This window comes from Bolinopsis microptera, chromosome 8, assembly GCF_026151205.1.
Source record: "Bolinopsis microptera isolate Bmic1 chromosome 8, MBARI_Bmic_1.0, whole genome shotgun sequence".
Lineage (NCBI taxonomy): Eukaryota > Metazoa > Ctenophora > Tentaculata > Lobata > Bolinopsidae > Bolinopsis > Bolinopsis microptera.
In genome coordinates, this window is record NC_087079.1 from 3474541 (window position 1) to 3496370 (window position 21830).

Sequence of the window (21830 nt, forward strand, 5' to 3'; positions counted from 1 at the left end):
CGCAAACACATGCAGATCAGCGAAATGCGAAGGATTGACATCGTGAATCAAATGCAGATTCAACTATCTCCAATTGCCCAGAATTACCTAATATTTGTAGGTTTACAACCTACCAGGACGCACGCCGAGTTTTGATTGACGATGTCAACCCATCGAGATCGTTGCTCTGCGAAGCAATAATGCTAGTTCGCGCGGCGCGTCGAAGTCCTCCAAGCCGATTTGTAGCGCGATGCGTTACTGTGCCGCGCACTCAATGAGATCGGCTACTGTGCCGCGCCGAGCTGAGATGAATTGACATCGTCAATTAAAGCCGAGTTGGACACGTCGACGGTCCTAATATTTGAAACAAATACAAAATATTTTACGAGGATCACCCGTTAACATTAGAACTATATTTGTATAGAATTAGGTTGGAGGACTTCGCCGCTTCGACACGCCGCGCAAACTAGCATTCTTGCTTCGCATCGTCGATCGTTGCTCTGCTTCGCAGAGCAACGATCTCGATGGGTTGACATGACCGTCAATCAAAGAATTAGGAAGAAAGATATGCTATGGAAATTACATTTTATAGACATTGTGATAGGCGGTCTATTTTGTTATATTATCATTTTATGCTTATGAAACTAATTTAAGTACAAAGTACATAGTGATAGAATTAGTTTCATAAACTGAGGTTAGGCTAATTTTGTATTTAGCTAGTTTACGTGTTAATATTTAATTTAATAAGAAATATTTCTATTTCCAATAAACCAGTACAAAGAGAAAAGCGCATATATATAATTAGATGAATAGAGGTGGAAGGAGAGATGAATAGATGTGGAAGGAGAGATGAATAGAGGTGGAAGGAGAGATGAATAGAGGTGGAAGGAGAGATGAATAGTGGGAGGGAGATGAATAGTGAGAGGGAGATGAATAAAGGTGGGAGAAGACATGAATAGAGATAAAAGTAGAGATGAATAAAGTGAGGAAAGAAATTTGTATAGAATTAGAATTAGGAAGAAAGATGTGCTATGGAAATTACATTTTATAGACAATGTGATAAGTGGTCTATTTTTTAAAATTATTTTATGCTTATGAAACTAATTTAAGTACAAAGTACATAAAATTAGTTTCATAAGCTGAGGTTAGGCTAATTTAGTATTTAGCTAGTTTACGTGTTAATATTTAATTTAATAAGAAATATTTCTATTTCCAATAAAGCAGTACAAAGAGAAACGCGCATATTTTTTTATAGATCAGTATAGTGGATAACAAATCTTGAAGAGAATAACTAAACAAACACGCTCATTATAACAACCTCTAAAATCTTTTCAGACACCAGACGAACGTGTAGTCACTTGATCACACACGTGTAGTCCTCTCTCTGCACTTTATAAATGCCAAACAAACGCAAAATATCTTCAATCTTACTGGGAAACACTTTCTCTCGCGCCGCACCGTCGACATTATTACAAGTTTGGATTTTAATCGCGTGCTTAAAAGTTCCTGGTGGAATTTTGATAATTTAATAAGAATCAGTTGCCGTGTGAATTGGAAATAGTCGTGGTCTTGGCCAGACACCAAGACACAGATCTAATTCCAGATCGGTTGCTTATGTTCTAAATTCGCATGAATACTGCATTATCATAAATCTGTAAAACCACAGAATTTCACGAGCGATCTGAAGCCGTGTACAGGTCTCGTGTACATCAAATTTTGAGTTGTTGGCAATTTTTTCTTCTCTTTTTCTACAAATTTTAGTTGGAGTCCAAACATAAATCAGCCCATTTAAAGAAGTGCTTGCGATCGAACTCATTTTTGGTATAATTTCATTTTGAGCTCATTTTCTCATTGTCACGAGGTTATGTCCCATAAATAACTTTTCAAAAACGTGCTCAGTATGTGTTGCCTGGATAAATTTACCGTAAGGATGCTGACCTTACGAAATCGAATTTCGAAATTTCAAGTACCTTTTAAAAAGTTTTATCTCAATCCAAGTCAAGTATAACATGAAAGTTTGCCATATCTAACGTCTCCGTGTAACAACACAGAGAAAGTGTTCCCAAAGATAAGACATAAGTTGTGGAGTCAGGTTGATAATACACAGCATATATTAGACCCAGGCCCACCCAGGCCCACCTACCAACCCACTCTGATCTGTCAGCAAACCCCCTGCCCACGAACTCAACATCAACGTAAACAGTGCAACGAAAGCGATCCAAATTTAGGGTTGAACTCGTGAGAAGTTTACTCAAACAAAAGTCATGTGACTTAACAGTCACGTGACTTTTTTGCCCACGTGACGTAGTTTGTCACGTGGGCGGATGCTCACGTGGGTGGGTGGTCCTGTTCATTCCTGTCTAGAATCAATAATTAATCATTACGATTACACGGGCTATAACGCTAGATACACATGATCGAAATAATATTTGGACTGATACCAACTTTTCTTGTTATCATCAATAACGGCGATATTCTGTAACGAATAATGGTACGTCGTGATAAATTAATGACCCAATATTAACCAATTCTTAAAAAGAAGAAAATGCTCATATGTTCACAATATGACAGCTCATGATAGTACAAGGCAGGGTTGTGGGCCTTCTATCGGTTAAAACCATAAAATACACAACTTGAAACAGCTTCTTATCTCTCTCCGCTCTCACGTTCAACTACAATGAACTGAGCATAATAATACCAAGTAATCATCATAATTAATTATAATTAATTATGATTAATTATGACCAATCACATTTTACCAAGTAATATCAGGGTCAAACGATACAGTTGCCTCTCTCAAGTCTCCTTTGTAACGCGCGTAATTCCAAAAAGCGTTAATAAGTTATGCACTAGTTAAACCAAAATAATTAACAGTTTTAAAAACACCTCAAACAGTGCAAAATGTGCTCGGAAACTATCATTGATAAAATAATCCCTGAAATGCCGTAATATTTTCGCACGAAAAGTGGGAAATTGTCCCTTTTTAAGCCCAATAAATCACAAACGATTTTACAGTTGGTATATAAAGGTTGTTCTACTATTCTAAAATATCTTCATATCTGGCTCGCCGCCAATATTATCACTCCGTCTTCAAAGTGAATATACTCGACTTTCAGCGACTACCAAACTGTTACCATCTTCTTCAAACTTTCAAGATTTTGTTCAAAATTGTTAAAATTTTTCGTGCTATGACGAAGTTTTTAAATTAAGTTCACTAAAATGCGTGTGATTTCACACAACACTTATTGAACATGGAATTAACACAAAGGCTTTGCTCGAATAGTAGTGTTCGAATTAAATCGTTGGAATTCATTCAAATTTCAAAACAATAGGTGCAATTAGTCGGCCACGTTTTTAGCATCACTGCATATCGTATACGCTTTATAACCAACATCACCCCACTACACCTATCAACAGGGCTTATTCGCTCGACTATAATTTCAAAATAATGGAAATAATTATGGGTAATTGGTTATTAGTAATATTGCATCTCATACCTACCCGCGGAGAGGGGTTTATATTACGCCATTTCAAATATTCACGAAGTTTTGTATATTTTCGGGGAATTTATTGTCCCCCGAGATAATAAAGATGTGGGTAAATTGGACCTCATTGAACATGGAAGGTACACGCAATGAAGGTGTTTATGTAGGAGCAATTTATGTGTCCTTTATGAGGACGGACCAGGGAAAGGAGCGGTTACATTCGACTTGCTATTAGCTCAATATTAACTGGAGTTACCTTCACAACAAATGAGTTGCGACTATGAATATATTATTCCAGCTCAGAAATTTCGGGGGAGCTTGAATTACATAAAATTTTGTCCGAAACGGACTTGTCTTTGGTCTACATAACATTGCAAGATGATGGGAGTATACAGTTTGGTAGTATCGCAAAATCACACATCAGAATGGGCACACTGAATCACACAGAATGTGATCACCAAAATCACAACGATAAGGCGATCTTTGTGTCACACTCTGCGACATACAGCTGCTGGCATCCTAACGTGTGATCACTGCACAACATCCACACTCTCCTATCACAGGACGATGATCACGTGACAGGTGACCAGGTACACCCTGACAAACATATTTCAACTCTTCAAACAGAGGATAAAATTGGAATTACTATTCTTAAAAAACCAAAAAATATAGAGATCATCATCATCATCATTAAACATAATATTGTCTATCATATATATATCTTAAGATCTCTTCTTATCATCTCATCATCACTTGTATCTAATAAAAACGACAAAAAGCACAAAACAAGCTCATTAAACCGCGGGGTCTCTTCAAACACGTGAGACATGTGAGACCTTGGAGCAGAACCACAGTATATAACTAGATAGAGGTTAACAAAGTATGTGTGTAAACAGAGATTGTACACGTGCGCATGCACCCGTTAAACATGGCGTGCGCGCGCGACTTGCAATTCTGCTGTGTATGTATGTGTGAAATTCATCACATCATACCCCGGTTCGACCTTCACAGAGCTCTCGTGACAAATCAGTCAGGGTGTCTGAAAGACTTTGGAGGTATTTTGCAAAAGCTGTGTGGGAGTGAGAGGTGAAGGTCGGAGAGGAGTATTTGTATGTGATAGTAACTTTAAGTAACGTTGTGGATTCACATACAGTGAGGTGTTAGCTAATAACTGCCACTGCTGATCGGTGAGATATAATATAACCACCTACTAAAAATTCGGGAGAAATATAATTTTACAACAATTTCAACAGTAAGTAAAAATTTTGCAATGGACACGCTATTTAACAGTTTTAATAATAGACCTTAATACAAACTAAAAACAACAATGTTGCGACGCATCTTAAACATAGGATGAAATCGCACAACAATTTTCAAAACTAAGACTTAAAACACTAAGAGAGAACATAAATTTTGACTCGATAAGTTCGACTAATAACACCTCAAGTGTAGGAATAATAGGGGATACCGGGGGCTCGCTCTTTGCACGTGGTGTTGCACGTGGGGGTGGCGAAAAGTGCAACAACGAACCGATCTTGAGACGCACGTGCAGCGCTAGTATCAGCGCTTTGCGCGTGCCCCCGGTAGGTCCCCCATACATTTGCCCAACAATACGGTAAAATAGCTTTCACAGAAAGAATAGGAGGAATGTTGACGTATATGAAACCACATTCGGTCACCAAAACCGGCAACTTGGGGCAGACAGTCTTACATAACCTTAATGGTCATATATACAGCCAACGAAAATATATTGAACTGCATATAGCGCATATAAGATATATATAGTATGTATATATATATTTTGCAACCATTGTGCACTATAAGGGGGTTGCACTATACTCAAAAATGTGCACAATGGTGCTAAATTATGAAAAAACAAACGTGTAGCTGCACGGCACGGTAGGATTTTGTGCAGGGTGCGCGCATCTCCACAGGGAGCTTGCGCAACATGCGGGTCTCTGTAGAGATTGCAGTACAAACCCATGCGACTCCACGGTGTGATACGGGATAATCATAACATTTTTAGCACGTGGAGCTAGAGTATTCGGGTGGGGCGCGCGCCGTGCAGCGACATCACTCCTGACATTGAACCACATTAAAAGGTCGTGTACATGCGTTTTGACGCCACTAACATAATACAACAAAGAAAGATCAAGACGCGAAAATCTACTCTAAAAGAGCTCCTAGATATATATTGATATCGTCTGCTGCGCACTAAATAATAAATGCTAGACCTCCCTGAACCATTAACACTGTAATACTGTCTCTCGGGCCGCCATCTTAACAAATTGTGCCTATACAATTATCATGGCTATATCGGAGTTAGGGGGGCCGACAATTCGTACACCGTATGAACATATTTATAGATATAACCAATAAATATATAGACGTGTATCATTGCGGAGCACTGTCAACTGGTAGGAGTCGAAGATAGTACATGCAAAAATCTTGGATCCCCTGAGACAGAGGATTGCAGGGGCTGATGATATATCTCAATATAGCCCTGTAATTTCTGAGTACATGAGTAAGATCAAAAGATTGTCTGCGACTCCCAAGTTGAAGGCTGGTTAACTCGTGAGTTAGTACAAGCTTTACACGGTAAACTTAAAAATCATTCTCCTGAGCCCCGAGGAGGGGCACAGGACCAGCGACAGAACAGTGTCAGTTCGCGTGCGAATATACCGAGACGCACTTCCGTGCACGTGCGTGAGTGAACACGGCACGTGCAGGGCGCGAGACAGGACATCACTCGCTGGGCGTCAACAAGCTACACAGTTGTAGGTGCGTGTCAGGCCAGCACTCCAGGTTACCTTCAACTGAGGGAGGACTCCAGCTTAATACTGGGTATTTGGAAGGGTACCATATTGACCGGTGATTGCTGGATGCCCGGCCAGATCCCCCCCAGGTTTGAGCCCGTGTTGTCCGATATGAGAGATGAGGCCGCTGTTTGCCCCGCCGCCGCCGCCGCCGCTCCCGTAGCCTGTGCAAAACGGAACTGTTGTTCCGGGTTTAGCCCGCCCACGTATCCCGGCAAATTGGTTATTGCCGCGAGATTTTGCATCGCTGAAATGAAGAGAGTGTTACGATCACGTCTGGCACTGAAAGACAGAATACAGAGACTATTTTTACAGGGACTAGGTTTTGGCCTGTTATAACTTGGTTACAAGGGGGCAGTTAAAATTTCAGAATTGGACTTAACAGAGAGTCAACAGTATAATTGTGTCAAGAAATAATACTATAGATTTATATTTTGATAATATATTGCCAATTATGGGCATCTTTTTTATTATGTTTCAATACACACAGCATTACAAAGGATTTTTAAAGAAATTTTTATGCAAGGAGATTCGTTCTTTTCTGCTACAGTTATTTTTAGATTTCAGTGCAAATTTTCTATTGCACTGGTTTATGCATGATTTTATAGTGATACATTCACTGTCTCACTATGAGCAGGGTAATGTAGCCTTTTTTAATAACACTTTTTATCATAGCTTATATTTATGCAATCTGAGATACGGGGCATATAAGATCACCTTTCTGGTCAAATAATAACAATATCATCATGTTTAAAGGCATATATTTATGCTTTTATTCAAAGAGCACTGCAACGTCATTAGGGTAAGCGGGATGTGACCATTAAACAGCCTCAAACTAAGGAACCTTGCATTTAAGCTCGGATGTGCGGGGGAGGGAAACAAAAACATTGCACTCAGCTCTCAAGCGAAAATTTTCACAATGAGCGCTGAATATCATTGGAGGGAAGTTGTAACACAATGGGGAACACAGTATACAGCTGTTGTATTGGGGACAATGGGAATATAACATCACGGTGAGGGATGTTAGCTAGTGTAAGGGATATTGTAATGTAGGTTTAAAAGTATTATTAATATTCTTGTTTTATCATTGTGTTTTAATTTTGTGCTGTCCATTTGTTTGATTTCGTTCATTTAATTTGTAATCGAATGGTTTTATGATCATATAATTATATGATTGACAATTAAAAGATCCCCATTAATTATAGTACAGAGTGGGCCAAAATTCATTCGATTACAAAAATAATGGTCCATAACTCAATATGTGACCGTTGTAACATTTAGTCAGAGGGTCTAGTTATCAAAAAAGCTAATTTTGGGCCACCCTGTACAATCAAAACTGATTAAAATTAATGCTGGGTTTAAATTGAACGGGTTGAGTGTTATAGTACAGAATTAGAACGCACTATTTTCCCCCAAAACAATCTCACATGCATCATGAAATCAAACCAAATCACAAGCCCGAAAGAATCACGTGGTAAACGACACCACTCGGGTGATAGCAAGTCACGTGACTACACGTGCAATTGATGCGCGGCTACACGTGCAATTAATCAAATAACGCGCGAAAAAACGCTCAATTAGTCGAGTAACACGCGAAAAGGCTTGCAAACGGGCGATTGTAAACGGGCGATTGAACGTGATCCACGAATCATCGTCCAGGATATTTGGCGGCATTTCTTATGTGAGTAAGAAGGCCGCATATGGAGCCCAAATAAAGGTTTCCAGAGACTGGCTATACCTGGCATTCTCAAACAATAGTTTCTATGACTATGATATTGCTTATAATTATAGTCTATAGTTTAGTTTACGTAAAATTCCTTTTATTATAATGCAAACTCTTACACTGCAATTGGAAAGCCATGTGGGCTCTCAACTTGGAAGCACTTTTCACACTCAGCAATCTTTGTGAAGGGGGCATTGTTACAGTTACACACAAAACTGAAGCAGGCACAATTTATTCATCGGAACATTAGCGGTACGTGTCGTGAACAAAGCTATACTGAGCTTCAGCATAGAGTATGTGCTGTTTTAGAGGAGGCATTTTAACCGAGATTTTGGTAAATTTTGTTTAGAATGTTAAAATGGGCGTTCCAAATCCGATAAAATTTATGAGGGGCCATTAGAGGTGCGGCCAACCGCAGGGGTATTAACCGGTACAGGGTTAAATTTCAACAATTTCACACAGGAATGGATACGTCATTCGACATAGTTTCACTTTAATTATATCATAGAATTAAGACTTGATCTCAGAACTTCAGACCTTGCGGTAGAATTGACAGAATTGAAGCGATTAGTGAGAATTTGGAAATATGATGACATATTTAATTTAAATCAAACTCTGGGTTGAGCTATTCTTAGTGTATGGGGAATGTTACCAATTGATGACCTTTAACAGGCTGAAGGCCGGATTTAGCTTCGGTGTGACGTACTTCCCCAGGGCCTAATGTTGTAGAGCTGGCTGGTCACTTGTGTATTTATAAGCCCCTTTATTGTCATCACTGTCCCTTGTCTAGGCATTTTAGGTCATCCGGGTATTTATAGTAATATTTTTAGAATGTATTGTGTAATTCTGTAAATTTGATTTATGTAAAAGTTATCACAAAGTTGTTTGAACTTTCGTGCGTAAAGGGGTTTCGCAACGATGATTTAAGATTACTTGAAAATACACGCGATTTGCTTGCTGCCTCGCGTCATAGCACGTGTGCGCATCACCAGCACGTGTTACACCAAAGTCACGTGACACGCCATCAAACCCTGATCCGAACATGCACACGAACACGGAGGTGCTGAACGGTTAATAAACTGACCCTAACTCACATGCTGCGGAACTGTAGGGGAGTGATCCGAGGCCAGACATTTCGCTAGCGACCGAGGCAGTGAGGGCTGAGGGGTAGAAGGAGGATGTGGAAGTGTTGGGTGAGTGCCAAGGAGCTGCAAGGTACTGGTGGTTCAGACCGTGGTAGTTAGGGTTTATCGTAGACAGGTCTGCTGAAAGGGAAGAGGTCAGTGTGCCGTGAGAGTTCAGGAGATTGGACTGGGTCATCCAGGGCAAATCCGCTACCCGTGGGCCTGGAGGGGGGTGGAGACCGCTATATTACGAAAATAATTTAGGAGGAAATATCTGGTCCTGAAACCAGTGGGTAAATACTGGGCAAAATAATTGGGTTTACTTACTGACAGCCGATAACCTTAGTCCTCCAATAGCTGAAAGAGTTTTAAATGTTAGATCAACACATTAGTTCAACAACAAAAATAAGATAAAAACTATATAATTAATAATCTAAATTGTTAGAAAGAAGTATGATAGCACCACCGGGAAGGACAGATAAGCTGATTTAGTTGCTCAAATCATGCACTATTTAGTGTCACTGCCATGATTAGCTTATATGCTGCATTTTCTGTTGCATTGAACTTTAATTTGTTCAGTTTTAAACTCGACGCAATTTGCTCAATGCTAAGTACGAAAAAATTGGCAAGCCTAAGTGTTTTTGCGATGAACTTGAGGATTCTATACAAATGTTTTGTTTAACTATGAATTAAATCTACCCTTCGTGTGATTCCTAACGTACCGGCCTGCATGGAAAACCCTGAATAATAACAGTATTTCTCATATCACCCTGCAAATGTGCAACATCACGCACTGTCTGTGCCAAGTCCGCCACCGTACACAGTCCAATTTAGGAGCTACGTGTTAAAAAGAGGATAGGGTGAACTGTCAGGGGTCCCAGAAGAGGGGTAGTGAGGGGTAGTGAGGGGTACTGGGTCGCTCTCAGAGGAAGCACTGTGTTTAACCAGGTGATGAGGACGGGCCCTGCACTGACGTGTTAGGTTCTGTACCCTAACACCTTGTTGGAGGGAGAAGGAGGGATCCCCCACATTTTGTCACTGTAACTAAAAGTGTTGTAAGTGCCAAAATGCGTTAAAGCCCCCCTGTTCAACTCCACTGAGCTAGGATCAGGACAGTTCGACTTCTCACCAGGTCCACCCAGCTACTCCAGTTATACGGGGTTTTATGTTAGGAACACAGTGCGCAGCACCTGGGAGCCTAAAAAGCTGTGCCAAAAACATGACACTTATCGGAACCTACCTCTTATCAGAACAGCCGACATAACTTAATGATTACAACATGGTACCAAAATAGGAAGCAACGTGTGTAATTACATTTATGCACATAAAACCCATGACTTCTGAGGAACCCTGAAGAGAAACGGTCTCCCAAGTTGACATGATTTCACCGGGAAATTGACACCGGGTAGAGAGAAAAGTCTATGAGGGGGCGGGGAGACTCAATAATCACGATAGAATTCGACAAAATTAGCGTTATCCAAATCAGATCAGGACCCAACTCGTCGCCACGCAAACCAGCAATTCCACTGTCTCGCGAGCCAGGGATAATTTGATTGCGGCAGAGAGAGGATGTTTTCTTTACATATATCTGATTTTACGGCACACTATTAATACCAGCATGACCTCCACATTTTCGGACGTATTACTGAATTAACATTTCCTAGAGGAAAGAGACCCGACCAAGGATCCGCCAGTAAAGATACGTTGCACATGAGACATATTCAGCAGCAGGGCGAATTCAGAATATATTACACATGCATCTCTCCGCATATATATGGGATATGTTGAGAGCTAATTCAGCATGTGTACAGGAGGGGAAGATAGGCAGATAACTTGACCAGGAATTAATTAGACGTTAATTAGAGGGCACGTGGGCCGGGGAGAAGAGAAACAATAGAGAGGAAGGGTAGATACACAGCTCATAATATTATCTGGATATGTTATTATCATCTCCAGTCTCCCCAGACCTGTAGTATTATCGGGGGTAGGTTTCGGTATACCGTCGGTCCATTAAGTCACGTGGTATACCATCAGTCCACGTGGACATGACAGTAACCCTGAACTGGCTTCTAAAATGCAGATCTCTCGAATTGAGTATCACATATTTCACTGGTCAGCTCCCTGTGAACCAGACATGTAAAATGGCAGACTTTAGATTAGGCACTACCTAGAACCCCTAAGTGGAACTCTCAGACTAGGCTACAATTCCCAGACAACCCCCTGAAGATATTATCTGAGACTTAACCCCTGCCAGAACTACCTAGATAATCCCAATCTCCTGCCAGAACTACCGACATAATCTCATTCTCGGCTCTCCCGGGCTCGCCTCTCATAAGTGTTGTTTCGACTGTGAAGATTACCGACCACATTGAACACCACGCCACGGACGTGTTCGCCAGGAGAAACATGATATAATATGAGCACAATATGATAGTATTATGTTCTTTTACCCAATTTACACCACCAGCACTCAGCAGGACTCCCAACAGACAAGCAAATATGTTTAGGTTTTAGACAGGTATAGGACCTCATAAGGGTTTATTCACTTCCGACACTGCACTAATCTCCACATTTACCGTGAGCTGCCTTGGTCAGACAACACTAAATCTTACACTGCAGCAGCTCTGGTAATATTCCTCAGTACAGACTCCAATAGTGCATACCGGGCAGGGAAGCGGGACTGAAGATATTTTCAGTCGGGTAAAACAGTCTTTTCAATTTTATACAGGCCGGGTTATTAAGACGGGGGAGCAGTTATTGTAACGCAGTGATTTCACTCGCTAAAGCTAATGATGCGTCACGTATTATATTCAATGTTTATTCAGGATATGGTTAAGAGGTGTAGGAGAGGGGGGGGGGGGGGGGGGGGGGGGGTGGTTTTAAGTGGTATAAAATTACGAGTGTTATGATAGTGTTTCAAGGTGATATATTTCAGAATTTAGAGTCTTGAACCTCTTTTTAGATGTTTTTTTTTGTGGTGAACATGGAAGAGAAATGAGTAGATATTCACCACAAGGTTGTCTAGAAATTTTACAAAATCGTGCAGGGTAGTTAGCTACACTCTCGGACATGGTTAAAATATGAAAACTTGTAAGTTTATGAGTGCTCCGTACTACTGGAGATGTACATAACGAGCAGTAATCATTTAAACCACTGGTGCAATGTTTACAGAAGCGCTTGCCCATTACATTGAGATTTAAAACCAGTTTTAAACTATCGACTGGTCTATTTCTATCGATGAGTGCACATCTTCACGTCTCTTCCTTCAATCACCTGTCACATAGTTCAAGTCTACAATTCAGGTCTCATATGTGCCACAACCCGTGTCTACTTCACACACACACACTCACCAGGGGTACTACACCTACTGCCACACAAGTTGCAACAATTCGTCCGCAACAAAATGTCCTGCAGCAGTTATAGTAGCTCCTGTCAAGAAAACAGTTTAAAGTATTTCGACGCTCCACACACACACACACACACACTCACTCACATAATCCGTCCACCAAATATATAGTAATATAACGAGCAGCACAACACATGAGCATTTTTAACACATTCTAGATACTCGTACATGTACTAAAATACCATGTAAAACATGTTTTAACACACAACCCCCTGTTCTGTTAGGAGAGTTATAGTGACACTGTAACAAAATGGGAAGTTTGATATTTGGGTTAGATCTGCTGAGCACGCTAAACCCTTTCAAGGAGGTCGCTATAGATGATTGGTACGACCAGCTTAACCGCAGCTTCATGTTCGGACTCACTGTGCTTCTAGGTCAGTTAAAAATAGATTTCTCTCTCTTTAGCTAGCCTGCTATAGTCTGACAGCAAGCGACATAATATTCCTCCATTTTTTGACAATTTACGTGACTTAACGTTTTTGACAAATTCTTTATTCCTCTCCAATGTATGTAAAGTCGGTCGCCTTGCCGAAGACAGGAGTAGAAATACTTTAGGGGTGATGTAACTCTGACACTCTGACAACAAAGTAGAGAGAGAGAGAGAGAGAACAATCCCGTGATGATAGTTCAACAGTCCAGATCTGGATGTATAAAGCAGCCCACAATATAGAGACAGTACCCAGTATAAATTACTGAATCACTGAATTAGTTACAGAAGCGACATTATAATGTAGCTCCAGGACCCCAGGTTCCAAGGGCGGCTCTCCAAGGGAGACGATATAGTCTACATTTCATACCGTAATGTTCTATTGTTCAACTTAACCACGTGATAGTGAACCATCTGGTCGCTGTAAATTGGATAATGCGGATAATAGTGGGAGGTGCGTGTGCCAAGGTTAGGCATGATGTCATACACTGCACATATCACTGTCTGCTAAACTTTACTTTATCAGCACTCAACTTTACTTTTTACGCACTAACTTTTACTTTTTTCAGCGTTTGCTATGACGGCAGCGGCCGCGTCAGGCAAAACAATTGCTTGCACTGGATTTGAAAAGTTCGAGAAATCGTTCAGGTGAGTTGCTTGCAGATTAAGTGAAAAGCTTCAAATCCTGCAACCACAGACTGATCTGTAAATCATAATGAACCAGCTAAGTTTTCGTTCCGCCCTATTCACGTACAGTTATGTGACTGACGGACCAATTAAACTTAGGACATTTTTCGGTTTCAACGGACTATATTAGCTGGTGGATAGAGGTTTCACTGTAAATGTGGGCTGCCAGGTTCAAGAAGACATGTTTCCCGGACTTGGTGTCTGACAGACTTGTGATAGTAGACAGCGGGGAAGGGAGAGTGTAATTGTGGAGGTGCCAGGGGAGGGGTGGTGCGCACAATGTGCGGGTGCTAGGGGCAGGGTGACGCGCGCAACATGTCCGAATCACCGGCCACTCTCCAGCACTTAGGTCCAGCGCTCAAGCTGTCAAATTCATCACATTGTCGACAATAAATAACACAAGTGATTCCCGGGGAGTTAGTGCCGGACGGTCCGAGCTAAAATTGTTAGAATTTGTCGGGATTTGATCTGGAGGTGTGATGGAGCTGTCAGCCGTACTAACTGCACCAACTATTCAGTGAAGACTACTGTTGGACACAGGGATTGTACACGGTAGCTGAAGCGTACCACTACAGCAGGGACGTTATCCCCTACCCTGGAGTAGCTCCCGCTAATATGCCCGCCAAATGTCTCAGGTTTGTGCAGCCCTGGTAATTTCTAATGTTTGTTACCCACTTAAATATGTTCGTAAAATGACTCAGGCTTATTACCAACCTCAAAATGTCCGCCAAATGTCTTAGGTTTGTACCCCGCCAATTGTCCGCCAAACTTCTTAGGTTTTAACCCCACTTATATGCCTAGTTTATTTCTCCCGGGTTTATTTCCCGCCAATATAAATATATTGATTCCATACTTAGATAGAAACCTTTTCAATGGTGTGGATGATGGAAGTTAAAGAGATAAAGTTATACCAGTTATACTAAAAGTGCAACAAATATATCTCCTCTAAGTGAGCTGGTACGCCTGATGACGGGTTATAAACCTCCCCCCAATTTCCTGACCCTGAAACCAATTGAGCTGAAGGAGAGTGTCCGACATTCAGTGCCACTGGACACCTCCTCCTCTGACACATTCTTCTACGCAGCTTAACTTTTATCTAACCGGCACCGAGCCAATCACTCTAAACTATGGCCAAGAAATAGCCCACTTTTTTGATAATTTTGACATGTCAGTTTCGGTTGTGTCAGAAATAGACCGCCCACACAGCCACCACAAATCGAGTAAGCTTGGTCTTTTTCAGCCCAGACGCTGCAGGAAGCTATGAATCAGGGATTCTACCAGACCCAGAAGATCTGGTGAACTGTGGTGGGGACTTTACTCAGACCCGTGTCTTCCACCTGTGGTACCAGTGGGTTACCCCGTATCTGTGGATGGTGGCCGGGTCCTTCTACTTCCCTTATCTGGTCTACAAGCGGTACGGTTTCGAGATCAAGCCTCTTCTGAAGATTCTAAATGATACTCAGTACAGGGATAATGAGGAGGAGCTGGAGGGGAAGGTAATATTGCTGTGTTATTATGGTGGTCACGTGTTATTGGTCACGTGTTATTAGTCACGTTCTATTATGCTAGTCACGGTAGAAATAGAGGCCTGTCTATAAGCAAACAACTGTACGTGGCTTTTCCATCAAGCTTCAATTCAACTTGATTACCAAATTAGTAACTATTTAGTCTATTCATACTGTCTCACTTAATACTGGAGTAATCTGAGGAATGAGGAATGATGTAAGTACCCCTAGAACCATATTATCCGGCAACATCGCGAACAGGGTGCTCCATTCTCCCATCTTTCATGAGCCTCATAGTTTCGATTCGGTACCACTAATGACTTGACTCATATTATAGGATCACTGTCGTCTGTTTCAATATTTTTTATTGTAACGGCCTTTTATAGCACTTGAAAAGAGCGTACAGGAAGCAATGTGTAGTACTCCTCAGTTGTTTACTCCACAATAACCACATGGAATACTGGTAAAGAAGGAGGAGGTAAAGTGGCTAAAACATAAAATATCAAGTACACACCAAGTGGCGGTTTTAAAACGAACGATAATGTAAAAACACATGAAACTGATTTTCACACTACTCATTATTATTCAACGTGTAAGTAAAGACACACTTCTTTACAGGTGGAACGAGCAAGTGTGTGGCTGTACCACAGACTAGCAGTGTGTATCAGTAAGACTCCTGGCCCGGGTATGTCCCTTATCCGGAGACATGGTGTTGGACTCCTCTTCATCGCTATCAAGATATCCTACCTGGCTACATCCTGTATCATCATGTGGACTACTAGTCTCATGTTCGAACTTGCAGATTTCAAGCTGTTCGGGTAGGTACATACCTAGTACATACCTTATTAGTACATACCTAGAACATACCTAGTACATACCTTATTACATACTTTCTAGGTACAGTACAAACCTAGTAAATACTTTCTAGGTACAGTACAACCCTAGTACATACCTTATTACATACCTTCTAGGTACAGTACAAACCTAGTACATACATAGAACAGTCTAGTAAGAGTAGCTGTTTCATATTTTCATATTTAAAGCAGTTCAGCTAGGTACATACTTTGAACGGAGAGAGAGAGGTTATGATTTCAGTCTTTGAGTAGTTCACAACGTTGAAATGTGTACTACTGTGGCGGTGAAAGATTTCCACCTTGGGTCCAAGATAACACGTCGTCACGACCCATGTTTTTAACCATACCTTTAGGGCTCAAACATCACTTGTCGACAAGTCAACTTGAACTCAAGTCTATTTTAATATAACCTGGGTTTGCTACCGCTCATTTTCTTGGTTGTTCTCAGGTGGGTTTGGGCGGCTAAACAGTGGCCGGATCCCCCGGGGAACACAACAAGCATCAAAGATCTCCTCTTTCCTAAGATGGTGGCGTGTCAGATCAAGAGATGGGGAACCACAGGGCTGGAGGTTAGTTGAAGTGCTGGTTAAGTTAAGTGCTGTTAAAATCCCACCTTGTTAGGTGGGAAACTTGAGACAAATGACAAAGGGCAGTGTCCAGGAAATAGGTGAGAAAGTTTAAAGTTTTCCTGTCGCCACCCGTGCGAAATTTAAAGCACTAAGTCCCTTCCAGCCTTGAGCCACTTTGCTCAGCGCTCAAATGCAGACACAGCTTTATCAGCCAGAAACACTTTTGTAAGGGCTCCCAGATTCGTGCGAAACTTCTGATTCAAGGAATTATCACGGTCGGACCAGGGTCTGGATGCCAAGCAAAAACTAGAACGTGAAGGTTGGGCGCTGGGAGACAACATTCTTCTAGACTAGACGGTCCGGTTTTTCTTAAAACTCGTAACTGTCTCTGAGACATTAGACTGAAAGTGTATTTTTGGGATAATAATTCCCCGCTCCAGTTTTAAATTTCCAACTCTTCCCGCTCTGACCCGCTCCATGTTTTCAGGTGGAGCATGGAATGTGCGTGTTGGCCCGGAACGTCATGCATCAATACATCTTCCTAATCCTGTGGTGGGCGCTAGCTGCCATGATTGTGGTGAACGTGTTCAACGTTATTGCAGGGCTGATAAACGTTTTCTTTAGACAGGTAACCAGCGCTCCTAATACTCCTGCTACACGAACATAGTGTTGAAAATATCCCACATATCCTCTCATTTTACATTCTTAATTATTCCAATTGATCAGCAAATTAGCTGGGGAGACCTTACAATGGCCATGCTGTTGGTGCTCGCGGAGCGGTGCTCGAACTCAGCCTACACTAGCTGTACTCCCGGCTGACGAGCTCAATTACTAATCATCAACACTAGACCGTAGAACAGTAAATTTCAGCGTACTTGGAACTCTGGAGTCGTTGTATGGCTTGCCTGTAGGATGGGTTTAAACACAGGAACTAATCTGAGGGAGCTTTAGTACAGGACTTGTTACAGTATAAGTACGCTGTAAAGTCAGGGTCAATTCATCCTGGAAATATGAAGTATAAAACTGAGAATTGCACGACCGTATAATGAAGACGTCATAATACATTGTTGTTATAAATCGGTAAATAACTTTCTGATCCAATGCTTCATTTACTATCGTATAAGACTACGTCATGTACACTGATCATCATACACCAATCATCCTACGATGATCATCTCACACTCATTATCCTACACACTCATTATCCTACACTCATTGACGTTCAAACGTTTTTCCTACACTTACTTCCCGGGACTTATATTCCCACACCCAATATCTTACACTAATAATACCAAACTTAGTATCCAACACTCGCTACACGATCATTATCCTACCCTCAATATCCTACACTAATGATCCTACATTAACTCATCCTACCCCAGGGTTCATACCAGCAGATGTTGGCCCGGACGTTCTGCAGGCACAAGGCAGCTTACAAGCTAGTTTACGACAACATAGGCACCAACGGACGGATCATGATCACAATGCTCATGACCAACAGTTCGCCAGTGTCGTTTGAGAAGATCATGGACCGAATATGCCCAAGGCTGGTGGAGAACTGTTTAGATGACGGCAAGCGGCGCTGATCAGGATAGTAGCTGGCAACTCATTGGTTCTAGAACATTTCTCCCGCTCCTCATCCATTCCCCAGAAAGAGCCGACAGCGGGACGGAAATCTCCCGGAAATGCCTCCCGATCGAGCCCCAAGGTACCCGCCTGTTTCTCGCTCACGTGGGAGCAGGAACGCTACATCACGTTTCGTACCTTAACTCGATCAGACCTTGCAAGGAGACGACCCTAGACACCACCAACAGACACACTTTGTGTGACTTGTCTGCTCTGCAGTACGAATTAGACTGGTCTCAGAAATCCAGTCAATTGCCTGGTCATGGTCTGGCTTGATTATCACTATTGTTCGTGAATACCCGGGCACACTCCTGCTGTGCTGTTCAGCTCGGAGTTACATTGGGAGTTGATGGGATTGTTTGCGGAGTATCAGAGAACTAAAGTGTTTAGTATAATATTCATCTGTGTGTGTGTGTTTGTTTGTTACAGAGACTTTCAGTAGAAATATCTCATAACCTTATATCTGTTTCACCTTTAGACAAAGTTAAGTTTACTTTAATTGTACAAATATGGCTAAATGCTTGAAGTGCAGAAAATCAGATTATCCCCAAACTTCCGAGAGTTTACGAACATATTACTTGAATATTCTGCATTTTTATAAATATTACATCGGATGCTCGGCTGATTGGTGCCGGCCTCGGAAGTCGAAGGCAGGGCGAGTTACAGCAGCCACAGCCTCGAGTTTTTAATACCGACCAAATACCAGGAAACATTCTTGACATTCTGAGGTAGACAATCTGGCGACAGTCTACGGTCAAACTCATCCCGATACCGTATTCGCCTTCTAGCGCTATTCCGCGGAGTGCTATCATACTTACAACAAAAGAGGAAGATTCTACACTTGCGAGAACGGAGTTGAAATTAGAATGTGCCTGATCTAAGAGATAGAATGTAAAAAAGAAAGATATTTCAGCCTACCTTGGGAATAGTTCTTGCACCCCTTAGAGGAAGCGGCATTCCTGAAGCTTTGTGGTAAGTTCAGAGCGTTTCTGTTCGTCATGGACATGGAAACATTTTCGCTAATCCTCTCAAGGCTCTTTTTCAAGGCAGTGGAGGCGAGGGAGCCGGTCGAGAAGGCGTTGACGGCGAGGGCGTTGGATACCAGCGAGTTGGAGGCTTGTGATAAGGTAGGGTTAACTCCGATTGACAGGTACTTTGAGTCAAGTTTTAAGCTGTTGGCGGGTCGGTTCTGTCTCCAGAACTCACGGCGTCGTCTGATCTTGGGGGAGGTGGGGTCCAGTACGGCACATAGGAGGAGACATGCTATGAAGTCGTCTGTATCAATGTCCGGCACGCAGTCCTCTTCTTCTTCTTTGGCTGCTTCTGTCTCGTTTTCTTTGACTTTCTTCTGGGCTTTGTCCTGGAGAGAATTTTGTTATGATGGTGTTTATTGGTTGATCAGAATTTGTATTAAACTGTAATGTTAACATCGTTTAAAATGTGACATGTAAAAAATGACAAAGGCATGTAGCCGGAACGTCGACAATATCTGGTGTATTTCAACTGACTGGAGACTCTCGTTTGTTCACTTTTTCCAAGTAAGTATGTAGAAATTCTACAAAATTAAAATGTAAGCTACATGAAAAAACCAGATTCTCAAACCAATCCAAAATTTAAAAATATTCACTGAAACTCACTGATTCGGCTGAAGGGAGACGTTTCTTAGAAGCAGAAACGGGAGTGGTGGGGGTAGAATTGGGTGACTCTTCTCCCTCGTTAACCCTTATAACTTGTTCGAGTTGCTCCATGTTCTGGCCTGGATAGATGGTTTTTAATAATTTAATTATTAACACTTTCAATTAACACAATTCATCATTAACACTTTGACTCAAAGATGACATCATAAAATAGCATTTAGATACAAATGAGACGGTTTGATTTTAAACTTGGACTCAAATACAATATTATAAATTATAATATAGCAATTAGCGTTCGGATACAAATTAGACGGTTTGATTTTAGACCTGGACTAAAAGATGATATTTGGATACAATATCAAACAGTTGCAGTTCTGTTTGGATAATGGTGAGCTTTTATGAAGGTACCCGGTAGATGTCTGGCTGGTTTGGGTTAATTTGGTGATTGTGAGAGAGTCTTTTGTTTGTCACATTCACATAATTTTGATGTCAAAATATTTCGTCGCCTACAAAATTTTAAGTTCAAATTCTACGCCCGACGATTTCGTAAGCGCAAAGTTTTTGGTAACTTCTTGGGATAAAAGGTATTGAGTTGAGTTTTTTGACACTTTTCTTAAGTCTGAAAGATACCGGCCTTTACTATAACTGACCGTTAATTTTTCGAGGAAAGCGTAAAAGTTATTACAGGGTCCAGAAAATTGCCACAATTAGCAAGTTAGTTACAGCTTCAAAGAGCTTTGTTTGAGAACTGCTCAGCTATTTGGAAAATAGTAACTACAATGAGAATTGAGAAGGCTCATAAGGTTTGGAGGCGTGACTAAGTCAAGTACTTTATGTTGAAAAACGGGAGAATTTAGAAACACTAAACAGCATTACTGAATATTATCAACAACTTTGGAATGTTCATACTGCATAACATCACTGAAAACTATCTACATAATTTCGAATATGATTATTAACAACTATAAATAATCTCAACAAATAGATCAAAATAGATAATTTCTAATATAATTGATAATAATTCTTCATTAAAATAACATACCTGGGAACATGAGAGTCAAATGGGTTTTGTTAGAAAGTAAACTGACACTATTATCTTCAGAATTGAGATGTAACATTTATGAGAGTGAACATCCAACTCGCTAAATAGGTAGTTTGGTTAGGTTTATCATGAAAGGTTACTTTGGGTTTATCATAAATATTCAACAAATATTAGGGATATTAAATAACATTTGATATTATTAAAGTTATGGGAAATGGTTACAAAATTGTGATCGGCGGTTGACCGTAAACGTTTAACTTCAAAATATGAATATTAAACTTGGTAACCTAGTAATATCGATCATAAGTTAACTTGAGTGTCCACAATATAATGTTAGTAGTTTTAGGGTTACTAATAAATAAAAGCGATTGCATCAGAATTATCCGTTCGCACATTAATGATTTTTAACTGCCGTAAAAAAATGTCAGCCCAATTTATCCCCCCCCCTCCCCACTACCATGCAAAGGCTCAACTTCACGTCGGGGTGACACAAATAGTATCCCCATGTGCACAAAATCGATGTGGTTATTCTTCTGACGTCTAATGGACGCGAATCGGGGTCCAACAAAAGAAAATAATATGAAAGCAAACTAGGAGATCGAAACAAAATATGTGGGAAAGTTAAGAGAACACCCGCCTGTGTTATATAGCCACTATCCAGGGGTTAACACAGTGTACCAACATACAAGTAGAATTGTAGTTTACTGAAGAAAAGAGGGCTCTGCAGGAAAATGGGGTTTATAATACATATGGAATAGGCCGGAGTTAGCGTAATATATGTGGGTACGGCTGTGCTGGAATATACGCTATGTCGACACTGGAACATGGCCCAGTGCTTCAGGCTGGGCTTATATAATCACAATGTCGACACTGGAATATGGCCCAATAATATCTACAAACATGCCTGTACTAAGCTAAGTGTAAAGATTAGAGCTCTATAAGACCTTGCA

At 41.1% G+C, this 21830-nt stretch overlaps 1 protein-coding gene across 4 annotated transcripts; it reads right to left on the minus strand.

Annotated features, from left to right (window-relative positions):
• Positions 1 to 1229: 1229 nt before the first annotated feature.
• LOC134819483 (uncharacterized) lies at positions 1230 to 21620 on the minus strand. 4 transcript variants are annotated; one of them, XM_063829436.1, is made up of 6 exons: positions 20881 to 21620; positions 19839 to 19957; positions 19120 to 19561; positions 9455 to 9484; positions 9088 to 9349; positions 1230 to 6527 (listed from the first exon to the last, which is right to left on the minus strand). In XM_063829436.1, exons 1-6 carry the CDS (start codon positions 20954 to 20956, stop codon positions 6299 to 6301), a joined length of 1158 nt encoding a protein of 385 aa, XP_063685506.1. In that variant the 5' UTR covers positions 20957 to 21620; the 3' UTR covers positions 1230 to 6298. The 4 variants fall into 4 exon arrangements, with proteins under 4 accessions (XP_063685506.1, XP_063685508.1, XP_063685505.1 ...); XM_063829438.1 differs by having other exon boundaries at positions 9098 to 9265; positions 20881 to 21619; XM_063829435.1 differs by having other exon boundaries at positions 9098 to 9349; positions 20881 to 21619.
• Between the last annotated feature and the right edge of the window lie 210 nt (positions 21621 to 21830).

What these genes read in the sequence shown, in the direction of transcription:
- LOC134819483 (XM_063829435.1), bottom strand. Translation starts at nt 20,956, where the DNA reads ATGTTACATCTCAATTCTGAAGATAATAGTGTCAGTTTACTTTCTAAC. An exon ending in TTTGACTCTCATGTTCCCAG is followed by an intron (nt 19,958 to 20,880) that starts GTATGTTATTTT and finishes CCATCTATCCAG; the next exon opens with GCCAGAACATGGAGCAACTC. An exon ending in GTGCAAGAACTATTCCCAAG is followed by an intron (nt 9,485 to 19,119) that starts GTAGGCTGAAAT and finishes AAACTCTTTCAG; the next exon opens with CTATTGGAGGACTAAGGTTA.